The following is a 21082-nucleotide window of genomic DNA, read 5'->3' on the forward strand; positions in this document are numbered from 1 at the left end:
TTGATTATTGGTGGGTGAATTTATCCACCAATCAGCAAGAACAACCCAGTTTGTTCACCAAAAATGGGCCTGCATCTAAACTTACATTCTTGCATTTCAAATAAAGATACCAAGAGAATGAAGACAATTTGATAATAGGAGTCAATTAGAAAGTTGCTTAAAATTGCATGCTCTGATCAATTGTGTCCAATATATATTTTAAACATTTTGCTAAAATTTGGGGTTGAGTTTTCTCTCTCCAGTCACTTTAAGTTCTAACAGTACAAGACATTGTTGCTCAATATACCATATAATTTGTATTCTTCTTATGGAAGCCTTGGCATTTGACATTAGATAACATAGACATCCATGAAATTAGTTTGAATGGTATTACCCTCCAAAAAGTAGCATTATTCACAGATTTTGTATTTATATTTGCATCTGTCCTATAGTTGTCCTATCTCAGTGTTGGAATATTTCGAGTAACAAAATAAACTGATCATTTTACAGTACGAAATGACAAGCTGTAACTCAAGAAAGCAAAAATTTCAGCCGCATATAAAAATATATTGAATACGTCTATTTTTATTTTTGTCACACTGTGTGTAACAGCATAATATTGATATTTACAAGATGAACACTAAAATCTTCACCCATTAGCTTCTTTATATGCAATATTACTAGGAGGAAGAGGATACAGGTTTCAGCATGGCGTATTTCCTACCTACAGCGAAAAAGTGAGAGCACAAAGATGGAATTAGCGTAAAACGGTGTGCTGGTAAGACAGACTTCTCAGCAATGAGAGCACCAAGATGGCATCTGGTGTAAGGGAATGTCATTTCCGTATTAGGGAAGCGCATGCGCAGTCAGAAAGCCGGTGGGCAGCATGGCGGATAACTCAGTGTCAGAGCTGCTCCTACAGAGACTACAGGATGGGGACTCAGAAGGCCTGGACAGTCTGGATCTGGCAGCTGAGTTGGGTGTGGATCATCAGCAAGTCGTTGGGGCCGTGAAGAGTCTGCAGTCCCTGGGAGAGGTGAGGGGAAATGAGGCTTAAAAAGGCTGATGCAATACGGTTGTCATAGGCACTGATACATGATGTCCTATAAGCAAATAATATAAATGACTAATATAGTTATCTGTCAAATAAAGGTGCTATTTGACAGAATAATATGTTTCCAAGAAAAAGACAACCACCACCCATCAGCACATTTTTTTTGATGACATATCTCATTGGACTTGAAATATCACAGGGGGATAACTGGAGTTGGACCTAATTTTAATACCTGGCTGTATTATTCGTAAAAATTAATAACAAAAGCCCTGGTGCTGCCTTAGAAACTAATTGTATTAGACCTTTATGGTGTAGTTCTACAAGAGTAGGTGACATCCAGACTGTGAACAGCAGAATGTGTTCCAGGCTCCAGCCCTCTTTCTTGGCAGGCAAAATATTAAACTGTGATAGCAAATGTAAATATTGTGGTAAGAAGTAAATATAGATTGAAATTAAAACGTGAACATTGTGCAACAGTATGGATAAACATTGTATTGATATGTTATTACACATGCATGTTTAGATGACAAATTTAGTAGTGGTGAGCATAAATCTGCAAGGAGAGAAAGTAATTCTACAGTTTATTAACTTCATATAGCTTACTATTATTTAGTTGTATTATTTAAAGGGACATGAAACCCCAGGTTTTTCTTTTGTTATTGAAACCTAGTTAGACAATGGAGCAGTATTGCACTACTGGGAGCAAGCCGCAGATTGGTGCATCTTCTCATTGGCCCAGGCCCACTCACTGTTTTCAGCTAGCTCCCATTAATGCATTGCTGCTCTTGCAACAAAGAATATCAAGATAATAATGACAATTTGATAATAAAATAAGTAAATAATAAAGAAAAATGTATGCTCTGTCTGTATTGCAAAAGAAAAAAATATTTATCAGATTAACTTTGTCAGTAACTATTATATTGCAACATTATGATGAGGATGTTCTATGGATGTCTAATTGGGTGACTTAACCCCTTCATTACTGCAAATTTTCGAGAAAAACTTGCCCAAAATACAGGAGAATTTTTAGCATTCTTTATATCACTCCGTTTAAACAGAAATGGAACGTTTTGCTTATTTTGATTTACCTATGAAAACAATGTTTTTAGGATCGATCTAGGACCATTTTGATATATTTCATACCACTGTTTCGCCGCCATATGCGATCATATTAAAAAAAATTAACTTTTTCACGGACTGGGTTTCCCACTGAAATCATTTACATGACACTTGTGCAATCATGCAACTTTTTTTTTTTCTTTCTTTCTTTCATGATTCAGATAGAGCATACAATTTTATTATTTACTTCTATTATCTAGTTTGTTTGTTTTTTTTCTTTTTCAATTTATTTCTATTTAACTTGTTTTGTTCTTTGTATCCTTTGTTGAATAGAATACCTAGGTAGGCTCAGAAGCTGCTGATTGGTGGCTGTACAGATTTGCATCTTGTCTTGGATTTTAGCTAGCTCCCAGTAGTGCATCACTGCTCCTTCAACAAAAGATAACAGTTTCTTTATTAAAATATACCTCTCCTGTTTTTATACGTTTATTCTATGTGTTTAACCTCTGCAAAGAGGTTAAAACGCTTAGTTAAGGTACCGTTTGGGTACTGCAGAAAACTGCCGGTCTTGAGCAGCGCCAGTAACTCAATCCAGCCCTTTAAGCAAACCTAGGTTACAGAATTGCATTTTGTCCTTTCTTGGGAGTATGAGATGAGCACAATTTTACACAAAAGTAAGAAAAGTTTACAGCGCAACTGCGCAAATAATGAAAAAAAATGATTGTATATTGTAAAGTTGCTTTTACTATGTGTAAGTGTTGTATGTCACTTTAAGATGAATGACCTATATATATATATTTCCCATTAAATATGTTTGTCTCCCATATATTATTTATTTTTTTATAATTGCTTATGCAGATAATTGAAGCAGAGCAGAGGTCCAGTAAGCGCTGGGAACTAACTGCAGAGGGTGAAGAAATTGCACGTGAGGGCAGTCATGAGGCCAGAGTCTTTTACAGTCTTCCTCAGGATGGATTGGCACAGACTGAGCTAATGGTAAATATATAAAAAACATACATAAAATTATATAATAAAAGAAAGAAAACACCAGCGCTAGTATACTCCAAGAGAAAAACAAATAAATATTTGAGACCAGTACATTTCAACAAGAAATGCTTTGTGGTATTAATATCCTTATATAAAATATTCAAAGATTGTACAGCACTTCTATTAAAAAATTGTTAACACAAAATTAAATTAATACAAATATATGTAAAAAAAAACAAAAAAACATGCAATTGATCATGAAACTAAAAAGTAAAAAAAATTAAATGACAACTCATGCTGCTATGGAAAGAGGCAGTGTACCCCTTGACTCTGTAAAATATAGAAAAATAAAGATAAAATCTAAAAACAAAGCACACTGAGGTTATAGTCTCTAATCAGAGTGAAATGGTATGGTCCATCCAGTGATGTAATTAGGATAGGTTCCACCTCCACATTTATTTTAAGTGAGGATATATCCCAAATAGAAAGATGGCTTTAGGCTTACCAGATTCTACCTCAATCAAATGAGGTAAGTTGAATACTCCAGGAGAGGCAAATGGCGCCACCCTTCGTCCTCCCGATGTGAATTATCGGATGCAGTTCCTCTTGGTAGGAGGATGGTCTTTGTAGGGGGATACACTCAAAGATATGTATTTTGAAGGAAAAAAATAAAAAATCGCATAGTGTGATACAGTATAACAAAAGTGAAAATTTATTGAAACAAGATAGTTATACACACACTTTAGGACCTCAATCACAATGAGGTACGGTACAGGCAAAATTAATCCCAATCCGACTTTAGGGAACAGGACTGCAGTGTAAAAAATGCAGCAGTATACCGAGTATATACACTGGTGCACATCAACAGCTCCTGTCGTATTTGTTACTGTTACCCGGGGACGGGATGTGTGTCATATCTCTCTTTAGATGAATTTGCTCTGTTAAGACATATTTCTTTAAATGTGGTATTTTTATATGTGAAATTTGTGATTTTGTTTATTTTAGAACTAGGAAGTTTTTTATTTCACCACTTTTTTTTTTTACCACACTGTTTTTACAATACTGTTTTGCATTATCGGTATTGCTTTTATTATGCTTATATTATGTATTATTAAATGTATCATTATATGCTTATAAGTCTTAAATCCATGGATTGTTATTAAGATACTACACTTGATATTTAGTAGATTTTGGTCAGTATTTTGATTTGTACTTGGATTTAGTTAATTAGCAGATATTGGTCAGCAGGTTTTAAATAGGAGAATTTCACTGCTCCCTATTTTTTACTAGCGCTTCCTTTTGTTGTTGTAATAGTTGTCTTTATCTTTTGATTTTTTTTTTCTCTGAATCAAAATTTTAAAGGAAGTACAATATCCCATAATTTTTTGCACTAAGAATCAGTTCCTATTTTTTAACTATGCTTATAAATTACCAATGCATGTCATTAGCAATCCATGGGGGATTGCCTGCTTCATTGCAGTTTCTGGAATATACATGGTTAAAACTAACCTAAAGATCTCTTTTCTTTTTCTCTTTTTTCTTTTTCTCTCTCTTTCTCTCTCTCTCTCTTTCTCTTTCTCTTTCTCTTTCTCTTTTTCTCTCTTTCTCTTTCTCTTTTTCTCTCTCTTTCTCTTTTTCTCTCTCTCTCTCTCTTTCTCTCTTTCTCTTTTTCTCTTTTTCTCTCTTTCTCTCTTTTTCTCTCTCTTTCTCTCTTTTTCTCTCTCTTTCTCTCTTTTTCTCTCTCTTTCTCTCTCTTTCTCTCTTTTTCTCTCTTTTTCTCTCTCTTTCTCTCTTTTTCTCTCTTTTTCTCTCTCTTTCTCTCTTTTTCTCTCTCTTTCTCTCTTTTTCTCTCTCTCTCTCTCTTTTTCTCTCTCTCTTTTTCTCTCTCTCTCTCTCTCTCTCTCTCTCTCTCTCTCTCTCTCTCTCTCTCTCTCTCTCTCTCTCTCTCTCTCTCTCTCTCTCTCTCTCTCTCTCTCTCTCTCTCTCTCTCTCTCTCTCTCTCTCTCTCTCTCTCTCTCTCTCTCTCTCTCTCTCTCTCTCAGCTAATATTTCATAAACATATATTGTGTGTATGCTATTTAGCAACTTCATAAATTTGTATATCCATTTTGTTTCTTGTAGAAATTATCCTTTGGAAAAGTTGGATTTAGTAAAGCCATGTCGAACCGCTGGATTCGTTTAGACAAATCTGCAGAAGGGGGACCTCGTGTTTTCCAAATTGTAAGTAGGAAATTACTATCCCTCCACATATTTCTATTGGCTTTAAAAAGGCTTCTTTTATTTTCCATTTGTCCTTTGCTTCTTAGTTTGAAATATTACGTCCTGTACCGTATACTTTTTTTATTTTTAGTTTAAAGGGACAGTCAACACCAGAATTTTTGTTGTTTAAAAAGATAGATAATCAACTTATTACCAATTCCCCAGTTTTGCATAACCAACACAGTTATAATAATACAAATTTTACCTCTCTAATTACCTTGTATATATGCCTCTGCAAATTTGCCCCCTTATTTCAGTTCTTTTGACAGACTTGCATTTTAGCCAATCAGTGCTCACTCCTAGGAACTTTACGTGTGTGAGCGCAATGTTATCTATATGAAACACATGAACTTACGCACTCTAGTGGTGAAAAACTGTCAAAATGCATTTAGATTAAAGGGGGTGTTCTAAAATAAGTTGTATACCATAAGAATGAGGGTACTACGTCTCTTCTGGTGACGTGAAATCAGCTGTTGGAGGTGTGTGTCGCTCACTGCTATATTTATATACTTTTTACCTCTGTGATTATCTTGTATCTAAGCCTCTGCAAACTGCCCCTTTATTTCAGTTCTTTTGAAAGACTTGCAGTTTAGCCAATCAGTGCTGGCTCCCAGGTAACTTCACGTGCATGAGCACAGTGTTATCTATATGAAACACATGAACTAACACCCTCTAGTGGTGAAAAACTGTTCAAATGCATTCTGAAAAGAGGTGGCCTTCAAGGTCTAAGAAATTATCATATGAACCTCCTAGATTAAGCTTTCAACTAAGAATACCAAGAGAACAAAGCAAAATTGGTGATAAAAGTAAATTGGAAAATTGTTTAAAATTATATGCCCTATCTGAATCATGAAAGTTTATTTTGGACTAGACTGTCCCTTTAAGGCTACTTATTTTAGAACGGGTCGAGGAATTCTATGGCCCGTAATCTTCATTGCGCATGCGCGAACAATGCCTTGGTTGTCAAGACAATGACTACACGGACCAATCAGATAACTCAGTAACACTTTTTTCCTATGTATTATCTGATCGGTCGTAGTCCGTTTGATTTGCCCACCTCCATTCAATATACTAATTGGTCCATCCCGCGCCGCCAACTTTCCATGCCGGGGGGGGGGTGCTTATGGGGGTTACAGGGGGTGCTGATGGGGCTTACGTAAGTTACACAGGGGGTGGTTATAAGGGTTACAGGGGGTGCTGATGGGACTTATATAGGTTACACAGGGGGTGCTTATGGGGGTTAGTACCTACATAAGTCCCATCAGCACCCCCTGTGTAACTTACGTAAGCCCCATCAGCACTAAACCCCCACCCCCCCCTCGGGCACGGAAAGTCGGTGACGCACGATGGACCAATTTGTAAATTGAATGGAGGTGGGCAAATCAAAGGGACTACGGACCGATCAGATAATACAAAAAAAAGCGTTACTGCATTATCTGATTGGTCCGTGAAGTCACTGGCTGTACAACCAATAGGGTCGTGTTGCCTGCCGGTGTGCTGCCTACGCCTTGTCTCTGATGAGTGAGGAGTAGGGTCGGTTGCGCATGCATGGCATTGTTTGCGCAATGAAGTCCTATTATTAGGACATATAATTCCTCGACCCGTTGCCTTGTTTTAATCAGCTGTTTTGAGCAGGTTGGGCCTCTTGCGCATGCACAGTAAATGCCACACACCTCCAGCAGCTGATTCACGTCACCGGAAGTGACGTAGGTCACGCATTCTTATGCGGTATACAACTTATTTTAGAACAGGGGCCTTTAAAGTCTAAGAAATTAGGATATGAACCTCCTAGGTTAAGCTTTCAACTAAGAATACCAAAAGAACAAAGCAAAATTGGTGATAAAAGTAAACTGGAAAGTTGTTTAAAATTACATGCTCTATTTAAATCATGAGGGGTTTTTTTTTCTTTTAACTTGACTGTCACTTTAAGCTATTTTTGTTTACTTTTGTATTCTATTTTAAAATTGTACTATTTTAAAGTGTTTTGGGTTTTTGTTTTCACTCTTGTACATTTGCCTCTAATCGTACAATCCTTCCAACATCTCCAATGCTCCTTTTGTACTTTTATTAATGTATAACAGGTGGATAAGGTGGAGGACGCTGTAAAAGACAAGCTTCAGTTGATTCTGCAGGGAAAAGCGGACAAGCTTAACGAAAAAGACAAGAATGAGCTGAAGAAGAGGAAGCTTCTTAATGAAGTGTGAGTGCTAAACAAATGGAATGGCTATTGGAACCTCTCCCCTTCAAAGATGTCACTTTTCTTGTGCTTAGGACGCAGAATTCAAATTTATAGCGAGTTAAAGCCACTTTCCTATTTTATTATTAAATTAACTTTTATATCTTGGTATTCATTGTTGAAACGTATCAATACCTAGATAGGCGCAGGACCTTGCATGGGACAGGAGCACTGTAGGGCAGTGCTACAATGCTTGTATCAATGTTATACATATAAGGCTCAATACACACTTCTGAGCCTATCTTGCTAATATCCCATGAATAGTTTGAACAACAGAAAGCAGTAAATTTGAGAAGCATAAATTTGTTTTCCATGTCCCTTTAAACATGTTTCATTGTTAATTTCCATTTGAATTTCTTGTTGTTTTGGATACAATTATTTTTCCACTTGGGATACAGTGTAACTGATTTGTACTGCAATGCTTGTGCATATTTATCCATAGATGTAGTTTGGTATGACTACGTAATTGTTGTTTTTGCATTATTCTTGCATATATGTAATAGCAAATTTATGGAAGCACTCCCATTTGTACAGCTGTACAAAATAAATCACTAGCTTTTACTTGCAGCATGTTACTTGTCACAGAATAGAAGCAGCTTTCTATGTGTGGTCACTATAAACTGTCAGGTAATGAGATTCTGGCCCTAGTCTCTAGAACACTGAGACTTTTGCATAGCTACCACTTACAACCCACTAAATTGAACCCTGTTCTGGCTTCACTTTAATTAAACCTTAATGTTGCTGGCCTGGCCCACAGATGGCAAATATCACTAACCATGATCTAGTCCCCACTTTTTTTTTATCATAGAATTCAGCTCAACCCATCCTCCAAACCACAACAATCTGTATCGTTGCCCTACCCCTATAATCACAGCTGAAGTGGCTGTTTAACCAAAACACATCGCCAATTGTGACCCTGCCCCCAAAGAGCAGCAAGCACTAACTGCACCTCACTAGACTGGGCTACCCCTACACAATTTCCCCCACATGCACATCTCCTTACCACCAGCACTCGGGTAACCCCCCCCGAACCCTCTCTTAAATATGAAAACCCTATTTAAAGGGACACTGAACCCAATTTGTTTCTTTCAGAATTCAGATAGATCATGCGATTTTAAGCTACTTTCTTATTTACTCCTATTACAAAATCTCTTGGTATCTTTATTTGAAAAGCAAGAATGTAAGTTTAGATGCCGGCCCATTTTTGGTGAACAACCTGGGTCGTTCTTGCTGATTTGGGGATAAATTCATCCACCAATAAACAAGTGCTGTCCATGGTTCTTAACCAAAAATTGGCTGGCTCCTTAGCTTAGATGCCTTCTTTTTCAAATAAAGATAGCAAGAGAATGAAGAAAAATTGATAATAGGAGTAAATTAGAAAGTTGTTTAAAATTGCATGCTTTATCTGAATCATGAAAGAAAAATTTGGGTTCAGTGTCCCTTTAATGTTGAAGAATTGTATTTTATCAGCCTCTTCTGAAAGCCAGCAAAATATCTCTTGTGGGGTTTTCCCTTGCCACAGTTTGGTTGGAGATTCCTCCTATTTATAGAAATATTATTCAAACCTGATTAGTTATCTAATCAGTATGACTCCTCCTTTTACTTCTGATTGGCTAATCAGCAGCATATGCTCCCCTTGGAATGATATTAACCACCTGAGGATCAAAACTCATTGCAGTAGGAAAAGGAGACCCTTTAAAAACTCTAAAGGAGTCTTTAGTAGATGGTTACCATAAAAATGTCAGTCACTGACCCAATGTATTAACGCTATAGTGCGCAGTGTTTCAATGAACCGCTATCCCTGAAGACAGCACACAATTTCCCTTACATGAAAGTACAGTAATTTGTCTACTTGGTGCCTTTTACATTGCGTTGGGCTTTAAAAGACACTAGAATCCCAAAATAAGCATTCCAACAGAGTGAGACGTCTTTTGAAAGAGAAGGGGGTCCCCCTTTCAAAGGAAGTTTTGCATGCCCAAGTGACTATCCACTTATCACCATGGTAACAGTAATCAGCTGAAAGAAATAGAGGTATGGCACAACATCAGAGGATAGCCTCTATTTTGCCCCCCACAATGCATAGAGAAACCTGAAGCCGCTTATTTGAAAGCAGCGAATCAGTGGTCCAGTGTTTATCAATTTGCCAGATGATTGTAATAATGATAAATACCTGTATATTTTTTTTATTTTTTTCCGAGGGTTTTGGGTATTAAGAGATTTTTTTTATTACCCTCCTCATCATAGAAACGTATCATAAGACCCCTCCCCTATTTTTGACTGAGGTTGTTTGGTTAAGCCAATTTGACCACCTTAAATAATCCTTCTGCTACTCTTACATTTAAATTGGATCAAAGCTGCCATAGCAGATACTGCAAGCATTTGAAATCCCCTTGTTTCCTCTAGAGGACTGACAGTGCTGTTTTCCCCCCACAACATTTATTAACATACATATATCTCCCACCTTATACTGGGGAATTTGAACATTTTAGTTGTAGTCGTTTATTCTGATTCTTACTCTGTTTTTCCTTTATTTTCAATTCATTAATATGTTTGCATACACACATTATCTGTTCTTTTGGTTGCTATTTTGTTTTTTGCTTTTTATGTTACTTAATTCTAAGTCACAGTTTTCATTTTTTATTTTATTTTTAATTAAAAAGTGTTAACTTGGGGTATGGTGAAACAAAATGTAACCCTATTTTTTTATATTTAAATTTGGTTTATTTTTAGAATTTATATAGTTCCTACTTTATGTTAATCTCAGTTTGACCACTAGATGGGAGTGGTTGCGCTTCAAATTGATGTGCCCTATCTTCTCCTCATTTGTACTTTGGGGATTATGTTTAGTTTAAAGGGACATAAAACAAGTTGAGATCTGTGCATATCCTAAAAGGGCTAATTCATTAAAAATAGTTTGCATAACAAAAATGTTTAAAAATTGCTGGCAAGTATTTAAAACATTTAAAAAATAAGCAAAATTAATTACATAGCTAAACTGCCTGGAGCAGCAAAATCCCCCCCCCCCCCCCACCACCACAACTTTATCAGTATTTAGACACAGGCATTGTATTTCAACGGAGTTCACAGCTTCTAGGCATGCTCCAGCAGATAATCCCTATGCATTTTTGTATTCTACCAAAATAAAAATAGATATAGATACAGCCATAGAAGGAGATGTGGGGGGAGTTAAAGCTTTACAATTCAGAAACTAAAAAGAAAGGGTTAATGGTGGGGCACTGCAGTATATATTTGCAGGTAAAGTAATTCAAGTACATATTATATTTTGTCTCTATCCCAACTTGTTTTATGTCCCTTTAAAAGGACATTGTACACTAGATTGTTCTTTGCATAAATGTTTTGTAGATGATCCATTTATATAGCCCATACAGTTTTTTTTAATGTATAGTTTTGCTTATTTTTAAATAACTTTGTGCTGATTTTCAGCCTTCTAACCAAGCCCCTAAGTTGTAGAAGTAGACTGTTGTCTATCTTCTCCAGCTTGCTCCTGTTTGTATAAAGTGTCTTTTCATATGCGGGGGGGGCTGCTGTTTTTGCTTTCCAGCCCCTTTCAGTGGGTGTCCCAGCCTAACATTTTTCAACAGTGCTAAACTGGGAGCTTCTAAGTAAGTTTTTTAAAAGGTTTTATACTGGATGTTTGATCATTATCTCTGCATCTTCTTCTTTATAGTAGTGTCTATTACATGCAGTTATATGAAAATAGGTGTAATATCATTGATTAATTTGAGGTTAAAGAACCTGCGTGCCTCTCGTGCATGCAATTTTGTCCTTGGTGCTCAGATTTCTGTGGCCCCATGTTGTGTGTCACTATAGTCATGAAATAAAGAAGAAATTTCACACCTGCACTTTGCAGCAGCTCCATATTTGTTGATTTGATGTGTTTTTTTTGTTTTTTTTTATACATTATTGTATGTGTATCTATGTACAAAAAAAGATTGCCACTATGACTAGCTACTATATTCTGTATAAACTTGTCAAACCCTGCTATAAAAGGCACGGCAAATGTCAGGGAGCCACAGAGCTTTAACATTTTACCCCTGATTATAAAAATAAAAAAAGATGTTTATTTTATTAATATTATTTTCTATTTTACACACATTTTTTTATTTTTGTTCATGTGCCAGTTTGTTTAGAACAAAGGAAAGATCTGTATTTCTGTGAGTTGAAGGCACCCTATTTAATAAAGCATACTTGTATTACAGGACAGTTAAAACCTACCGGGTAACAAAGGGAAGTGGATTCAGCACGAGCATCAGCAAACAGGAGACTGATCTAACCCCAGAGATGATCGCCAGGTAAGTAGAGGGAATGTGCTGTGCTGTTTTATCTTGCACAATTGATAAATACTCAGGTTAAAACATTTGACCAGACTTGATTTCAAATAAGTGATTCACAGTCCACACACATTAAATTGCTTGTATGCCCAGCCTTTTATAGCAAGTTAAAGGGATGTAAAAGTAAAAAATACATTTTCAAAGTTCATACAGAGAATGCAACTTATAAAGACTTTTCAATTTACTTCTATAATCAGATACTTTATTTTCTTGTTAGCCTTTGTTAGAAAGTGTGTGTGTGTATGTATGTATGTATGTATATGTGTATATATATATATATATATATATATATATATATATATATATATGATATATATATATATATATATATATATATATATATATATATATATATATATATATATATATATATATATATATATATATGATATATATATATATATATATATATATATATATATATATATATATATATATATATATATATGATATAAAAAGTCTACACACCCCTGTTAAAATGTCTGGTTTCTGTGTAAAGGGAAATAAAAAAAAAACAACTAAAATAATATGGTTGCATAAGTGTGAACACCCTTTTATAACTGGGGATGTAGCTGTGTTCAGAATTAAGCAATCACATTCAAAATCCTGTTAAATAGGAGTCAGTACACACCTGTCATCATTTAAAGTGCCTCTGATTAACCCCAAATAAAGTTCAGCTGTTCTAGTAGGTCTTTCCTGACATTTTGTTAGTCGCGTCCTACACAAAAGCCATGGTCCGCAGAGAGCTTCTAAAGCATCAGAGTGATCTCATTGTTAAAAGGTATCAGTCAGGAGAAGGGTACAAAAGAATTTCCAAGGCATTAGATATACCATGGAACACAGTGAAGACAGTCATCATCAAGTGAAGAAAATATGGTGCAACAGTGACATTACTAAGAACTGGATATCCCTCCAAAATTGATGAAAAGACGAGAAGAAAACTGGTCTGGGAGGCTGCCAAGAGGCCTACAGCAACATTAAAAGAGCTGCAGGAATATCTGGCAAGTACTGGTTGTGTGGTACATGTGACAACAATCGCCCTTATTCTTCATTTGTCTGGGCTATGGGGTAGAGTGGCAAGACGGAAGCCTTTTCTTACAAAAAAAAACATCCAAGCCCGGTTAAATTTTGCAAAAAAACATCTGAAGTTTCCCAAAAGCATGTTGCAAAAGGTGTTCTGGTCTGATGAAACCACAAGTTGAACTTTTTGGCCATAATTCCAAAAGATATGTTTGGCGCAAAAACAACACTGCATATCACCAAAAGAACACCATACCCACAGTGAAGCATGGTGGTGACAGCATCATGCTTTGGGGCTGTTTTTCTTCAGCTGGAACTGGGGCCTTAGTCAAGGTAGAGGGAATAATGAACAGTTCCAAATATCAGACAATATTGGCACAAAACCTTCAGGCTTCTGCTAGAAAGCTGAACATGAAGAGGAACTTCATCTTTCAATATGACAACGACCCAAAGCATACATCCAAATCAACAAAGGAATGGCTTCACCAGAAGAAGATTAAAGTTTTGGGATGGCCCAGCCAGAGCCCAGACCTGAATCCAATTCAAAATCTGTGGGGTGATCTGAAGAGGGCTGTGCACAGGAGATGCCCTCGCATTCTGACAGATTTAGAGTGTTTTTGCAAAGAAGAGTGGGCAAATCTTGCCAAGTCAAGATGTGCCATGCTGAAAAACTCATACCCAAAAAGACTGAGTGCTGTAATAAAATCAAAAGGTGCTTCAATAAAGTATTAGTTTAAGGGTGTTCACACTTATGCAACCATATTATTTTAGCTTTTTATTTTCCTTTACCTAAAAGAGATTTCAGTTTGTTTTTCAATTGAGTTGTGCAGTTTATAGGTCACATTAAAGGTGGAAAAAGTTCTGAAATGATTTATCTTTGTCTCATTTTTACATCACAGAAACCTGACATTTTAACAGGGGTGTATATATATATATATATATATATATATAAATATGTATAAAACAAAATAAGTGACCACGTATAGCATAACTGTACGCATTTCGGGCTCCACTCAGGCCTTGCTCACCAGCTGTATGCTAATGTCTCAAGTAAGCACCTTTTTATATACATTTCATCAGTACGTTAACTCCTTGTTTTCCTTAAAGCTGTATACTCTTCACATCACAGTTTTGATCCTCTGCTAATTTCAACAATAATTGCAACATCTAGTCTTCCTGTATAAACATAATCGTTACAAAAGTAATCTTAAAGGGACATGAAACCTACATTTTTTTCATGATTTAGAAAGAGAATGCAATTTTAAACATCTTTCTAATTTACTTCTATTATCTAATTTGTTTTATTCTCTTGATATTCTTTGCTGAAAAGCATATCTAGATATGCTCAGTAGCTGCTGATTGGTTGCTGCACATAGAAGCCTCATGTGATTGGCTCACCCATGTGCATTGCTTTTTCTTCAAATAAGGATATCTAAAAAATGAAGCAAAATAAATAATAGAAGTAAATTGTAATGTTGTTTAAATGTGTATGTTCTATCTGAATCATGAAAGAAAGATTTTGGGTTTAGTGGCCCTTTAAACTTACGGTTTAGTACATTGTTACATAGTAAAGCCTAAACATTTAGTATTTAGTTGAAATGCTTAAAAATAACATAACATTTAAATAAAAAAATCATCTCAAATCTGGAGCTAATGGCTAAAACCTCTTCATTAAACATAGCACACAACTAGCAATGAAATATTGAATCCTTCTCATATTGTTAACATGATTTCTCTAAAATCTGCTGTGTACTGTTTCAATTAACTATATTTTATACACCATTAAACTAGGGATGCACCAAAATTTTAGCCGCAGAAAGTTTCGGCCGAAAATGGCATTTTTGGTTATTTCGGTTTTCTGATTTTTTGCCTTTTATTTTCGGTAAAATTATTGTGTAGCATATTTCAAATTTGATGCCAGCCTAAAGCTGCTGTTTGAGTTCATTACTTAACTTACTGTTTTGCATATAATAATACTTTTATAGGACTATACTTTATTTTGAAAATTGGTAAAAAAAAACAAAAAACAAAAGGTTAAATCTGATTATGTTACACAGAACTAAATAAAGAATAATACTAGCGATGCACCAAAATTTAGGCCGCCGAAAATCTGCAACTCAAATTTCGGCCCAAAGAGGAACAAAATGGCTAAAAATGTACAGTCCTCCCCTGTTCTATTGAGTTACATGTCTATCCTTAGCATAAGGTGAGCAACACAGCACTGGCATGGTACACAGAGCACACACATAAGTACCATGACATGATGATATTTGAAACCAGCAGTGCCCTTTTTTTTTTTTTTTAGAAGGAAACCAAAGTTCTGAATACAGTATTCAAAGGAGGATAAGTAACATGTTTATAAAGACTTGATATTATCAGACACAGACCTAAGCACACACAGTGAATATGTATAAGCCTTATATACAGTGCTTATACATCAGCCTCTTGTGCGTAGACATTCTATTCGCCTGAGGCAAATATGCGTGCACACTATATATGCATAAGCCCCAAGCTTAGCACCCACCAGACAGTGTATACAAAAAAGCACAGTAACTTTCTATAACCACCTTGCACGTAAGGTCGTAGCTAAGTCCGGTGGTCCTGGTGATAGGAAGACTCCATTTGGGGCTCCAGACATATAATCTGACGGGTCAGTGTGAGACCCGAACCAGGAACTAGGTGGAGATACGATAAGAGACGATCAGGTCCAGCCACGCCCATAGCACAGATAACTACACCCAAAAACAAAAACACGTCCACCTCGTATTGTTGTCTGGCTATAACCATGCTCTCCCTTGTAGAGCTTCACCAGTTTCACTGCAGATCACGCCCTACGGTACAAGTGACCACACCCATTTGTTGGAGCTTTCCCGCCTACAAGCTCAGCTACACACACACACACTGTAGTTAAAAAAGAAAAAAAACAATTTCGGTTTTGTTTCGGTTTTCGGCCAAGAGCATCCTGAATTTTCGGTATCGGTTTCGGTCCAGAATTTTCATTTCGGTGCATCCCTACATTAAACAAATTACTAGGCAATATAAATTTATTGAGGCTTAAATTGCTTACTAGTAACAGCGAGAAAAGAAAGAAAACATTACCCTTTAACTGTGTTACCGTAGCTAATAGTTATAATAATAATATTTTTACTCTAATGCAGATACAATAGTATATCCTTTCAATACTGCTGGAAAAAAATTATTTATATTTCATTTTTATCATGGGTCTTTTTTGTAGTGGGTCCTGGAGAGAGAAGAAGTTTAAAGCATATAATTTTAACGCACTGGGCGTGATGCCAGAGTGTGGTCACCTGCACCCACTGCTGAAGGTGCGCACGCAATTCCGACAGATATTCCTTGAGATGGGGTGAGTTAAAAATGTATTTTGCAAACTATTCCTTCTTACATGTTTTCACACTTGATTATTGAATGTTTATTTTTAGAAAGAATATTTTGCTACAAATTATTTTTTAATTATGTATTGCCAAATGTTTTACATACAATAATATAATAGTATAGATACGTTCATTAATTTTACACTATTTAAATTAATTTTCTTATTTTACAATAAAAAAAAAATCATAGCTAGAAAATTACATTTTGTTGTCCTTTTTGTAGAAATACTTCTTATATCAATTTTGTTTTTTATTTTTCTGAAAAATATCATAGTAAGATTAAAAGTATTTAATAATGCTAAAAGGGACAAAAGTTGTAATTGATGTGGTTCCAGCACTTTTTGCTGTATATCTGCATAAAAGTTTAGAAACACAGATAAACCTGCAGAGTAGTCAGTTTTTAAACATGCGTTGCAATTTGCTGCCCCATTTGATGTCACTGCCACTTGGGGAATGTTCAGGAGGAGTGTGTATGCATAGTGCATATTGCCGTATCGGCATACAGCGATTCATTTAAAAAACAAAAACAAATTATGTGTGCAACAAATGTTCCTTATATTTAAAATGCTCACCTTTTGCATTAAAATACAACTTATCCCTTCAATTGATTCCAGTTTTAAAGGAACATAAGTGTTTGGCTTCTTTAATATCCATTGATGGTTTCTAGATATTTTTTGTTTTACACATCATATAAATTTGCCTAGTTAACACCACAGTCCTTAACCACTCAATGTTGACCCATTTCACACCTCAAAGCTGAGCTGTTTTGGAGCTTTTAGATCGTTTTAAGCACTTATGGAATCAAAGGGACAGTTTATCGTAAATTTTTCTGCCCTTTAATTTGTTCCCAGTGATCAATTTTACCTGCTGGAGTGTATTAAATTGTTTACATATAGACCTATTACCTTTTATATTGGCATTTGAAATAGCTGATTTTGGCTGTGGTATTCCTACCTATACTGCACGTTTATGTACTGTAAATATAGACTATAGAAAAGCTGTGTAAACATCACCAGGGGAAGATATTACACTCGCTCCTAGCGGGAGGTATTAGAGATAAGCAATAAAATATTAATTTTGAATTGTTCTCTATGTATTTGACTTTAGTATATACTATATAGAGGGAGATAATATAAAGAAGCATGCATGTGGGTGTACAGAAAGTAATAAAATACATCTGATTTCGCTTCTCCCCTGGAAGTCAGTTTAAAAGAAAAAAATCCATAAGGGATTGCAACTATGCACAGACTCTTTGATACGGTTCCAATGACTATCGCTATACCAACTGCAGATAGACAGGTACAGGACGTACTCACCACTCTAAAAGCCCTTCTTCTTCCAACTTTCATTAAACTGGAAGCAACCATGCAGAGCCTATTGACTGAGACGCAGGCTCTTAAGCCGCCATCTTTGTTGGCTGACCGCCACCTTCTCCCAGATGCTCGACTTTGCGAAGATGTTAATCCAGCTGAGTTACAGACACTTGTGAACCTGGAGCAGGACAAACTAGAAGTGGAAGTTGCCGCGGGGTCCTTTGAACAAATGGGACTATATATGGCCTCTGGTAAGCAAGCAACTGAAAGCTTACGCTGTGGGACTGCGACTCTACATGGAGAACGGCGTCTCTGGCGTGGAGATGGTGACCAGCAAGAAACGGACACGGCCTCACCTTCTCCGCACATGAGACTCCCATATTATCAGCTTACCTCATTCTGTGAGTCCTTCAATACTCCAGGCGGATCTAACGCTGCATACAGTGACAGACATGAGCGTCCCATATCCGGATCTAGACAAAAGCCCACCCAACCAGCCGGTACTCCGAGAACAAACAGCCTTGCTTACATACAGATTCCTTTAGTCAACACCCTGACCTCTTTTTATGAACATTTCTACCGTGAGACCGGGCAGATAATTAGTGAGGAGAAGCTGCTGTATCCCTGCTGTCCTACCGGAGTTGGTTAATATATGAACTTATGGAGGTGACGCTGGTTGCACGGTATTGGGACATACAGGTTTATTTTCATGAATACAACTGGACATACTTCTGTTATAAAATTTTAAGCAACGTTTCTTAAAGGTGTCTGACCCTGCTCCCACATACCAGTTTTCGTTGTGCTAGTATAGGCAGAGCAGCCGGTAGCGAGTAATAACTTTTGATTGCGAGGCTGTCTCCTGAGAGTTCACATCTCTCTTTATGTTTACTATTGTTCTGTTTTTGTTAGTTTTCTGATTATATTGTTTTAGTTTGTTTATTTATCAGTTTAAGGGAATACACCGATGAATCACTAGTTTCTCATCGTAGCCATATATTCACTTGGAACTGAGCATATTAACTGTCATTGTTATTACTGCTTTAATCTCTAACTAAATCATGTTAACTCCCATCAACCCTAGTCTGGGGTAAGTTTACTAGGTAGGCTTAGCAATAATGGAACCTATCTTTATTGTTCCTAGCCCCATATTAACAATGTGTTTGTCTGCTGGAGAGGAAGCTTACGACTTGTTGTGAACTTGAATCTTGTTGTGCAAACAAGAGATAATGCCACCTACAGTATGGGTTATGCATTCATGTTGCTATGTTGCTCATCCAGACAAAAAAAAAAAACATATATACAAATTAGATATGCCTGCATGTAATAGTGCTGTTCCTACCTATACCTTATTGATTAGCTCATGGTCTCCTTAGGCTATGAATGTCAGGACCACATGCTGCCGCCCAAGTTTTTGGAATAGTTCCTTTAGAATCCTCCACGTAGATACTGTTGAACGGCTGTCACAGGTTTACTCCTTAATGCTCACATAGACCATGAAATAGTTCACAATAGATCTTTGTTTTACTTGTTCGCTATATCAGACGTAGAAACACATTTTATCATTTTATCATATCCTTACTGAAAGTTTTTTGCGCAGTGTTATAGCGGGGGGTTTTGCCTTTTCTATCACAATTGCTACTCACACCATTATACACGCTTATTTTGGGCCGCAACACCCTCACCTTCAATTCGAAAGGCATGTGCATGTTGACCTTTAACATACTGTTTACTGTTTTAATTGCTTGGGTTATATCCATACAAACATTTTCCTTCACTCTCACTTTATGTAGTGATAGGCGACTGTTCAGTGGGGCAAGAGACATAGGTTTAGAAATTCAAACTGCTGTTACATTAAGAGAAACATCCTTAAATGACAATACACCTCAATCTGCATGACCCCCAGACTAGGGATCTCTGTACCGGTGGTTTTAATTTATTAGACAGTTGGGGGGGTGGGTAGGGGATTAGTTGGGGATACTGTTAAAAGGTAAAATGGAAGGGGGGCGGAGCCTGGCTACAGCTACGATGGCTGTGTAACTCCGGTGCTCCGCAAGAAGGGACTCTCCTAAAGCTATCCTGGAGTAGTTATATCTAACTAAACACTGACCAACGGTGACCTGGGGCAACCCTAACATATGTAGAGGCTGTAGATCGAAGATCACCTCCATACAGTGACCGCAAGGAACAGCGTGGCCTCTCGAGAGACGAGAGGCCTCACAGTCTACCACCAGCCTGCCTGTAAGCCAACGGACCGACCGCAACACAGCCGCGGTCTTCTGTATACAAGGCACAACCTGACTGCAGCGGACAAGCGACCGAGCGCTACAAGGCACTGCGGCGACCTGTGACCAAGGGGCCCTTTACCATCGCCGCCCGGACTCAGACACAGTCTCAACACAGTCAACCGCAAAAGGTATTTACCTGCTCTAAATCTGACCTAACGGTCCTTCACAGCCCACAGGTACACCTACAAGGGCCGAAGTGGTGACAGCTGCTTCAATTGAGACTAACGCACAGGACAAATAAATAAATTGAAGGAAAAGGGAGCCAAGGCAGACGCCATTATTGCGGCCTGCTTTGTGCTATAGAAACTACGCAACCCGCCCACGGACAGTGTTAAAATATGATACGGGCATAGACAGAAACACTGTAAAAGGCAGAGTTAGGTGAGGCATCCTTCACTCACTAGATATATCACAGTTTATGCTAACATAAATCACTTCCTACCTACCCCAGAAAACAGCTAATAGCCAGTGAAGGGAGAAGAAGTAAAAGCTACACGCAGGGGCGAAAATTCAATCACCCACCTCATAACCCCTTATCCCTCTTAACAAGCAGGGACAGTAATATAATACAGCAAGACAGAATAACACAAGGAGTGTACACCATATCCAGTCTTATTGAGGTTTATCCCGCAAAACATATAAGGCGGTTCCACATTGTGCACATAGCAAGCTGCTGGTAAATAGAGGTCTGGACTATAAGCTGCCCCTTATCTGCTTCATAAGCAACTTTAGGTTATTCACACTGAAGCTATACTGTAATTAACCATACAATGATTGCGGCTAGAAGAAATACAAAAACAGACAAAAACTTAAAGCAAGGCACAACTAAATCCCACACCATGCCGTCTTTTTTTGCCACGGAGCATCCATCGCCTCCGATGACTTCTCAAAATAAACATATCTCTTCGCACGGCCACATAGCCGAATCCTCACCCTCACTCAACATCCCAGAAAATATCCCCTCCTCGCTACTATCCCAATTTGCGACAAAACAAGAAATATCCACTATATTTAGAACCTGCCTCCGCGAAGAATTAATGGAGATGAAACAAGAATTACACAATTTCGGTTCCAGAGTGGATATGATAGAAGCAGAAACAGAGGAAGTGAGGGAAGACATTCAAAGATTAGAGGAAAAGACGTCAA

At 37.0% G+C, this 21082-nt stretch overlaps 1 protein-coding gene across 1 annotated transcript in view; it reads left to right on the plus strand.

The window, feature by feature from the left end:
* The first annotated feature begins 842 nt into the window (after positions 1-842).
* Positions 843-21082, plus strand: part of FARSA (phenylalanyl-tRNA synthetase subunit alpha) — a 63582-nt gene continuing 43342 nt past the window's right edge. Inside the window, exons 1-6 of the mRNA XM_053717876.1 lie at positions 843-1015; positions 2951-3088; positions 5201-5299; positions 7420-7538; positions 11795-11887; positions 16182-16310. Of these exons, the coding sequence (XP_053573851.1) occupies positions 866-1015; positions 2951-3088; positions 5201-5299; positions 7420-7538; positions 11795-11887; positions 16182-16310 (728 nt within the window). The 5' untranslated portion in view covers positions 843-865. The remainder of the gene's footprint in view (positions 1016-2950; positions 3089-5200; positions 5300-7419; positions 7539-11794; positions 11888-16181; positions 16311-21082) is intronic.

The sequence above is a fragment of the Bombina bombina genome, chromosome 6 (genome assembly GCF_027579735.1).
Source record: "Bombina bombina isolate aBomBom1 chromosome 6, aBomBom1.pri, whole genome shotgun sequence".
NCBI lineage: Eukaryota > Metazoa > Chordata > Amphibia > Anura > Bombinatoridae > Bombina > Bombina bombina.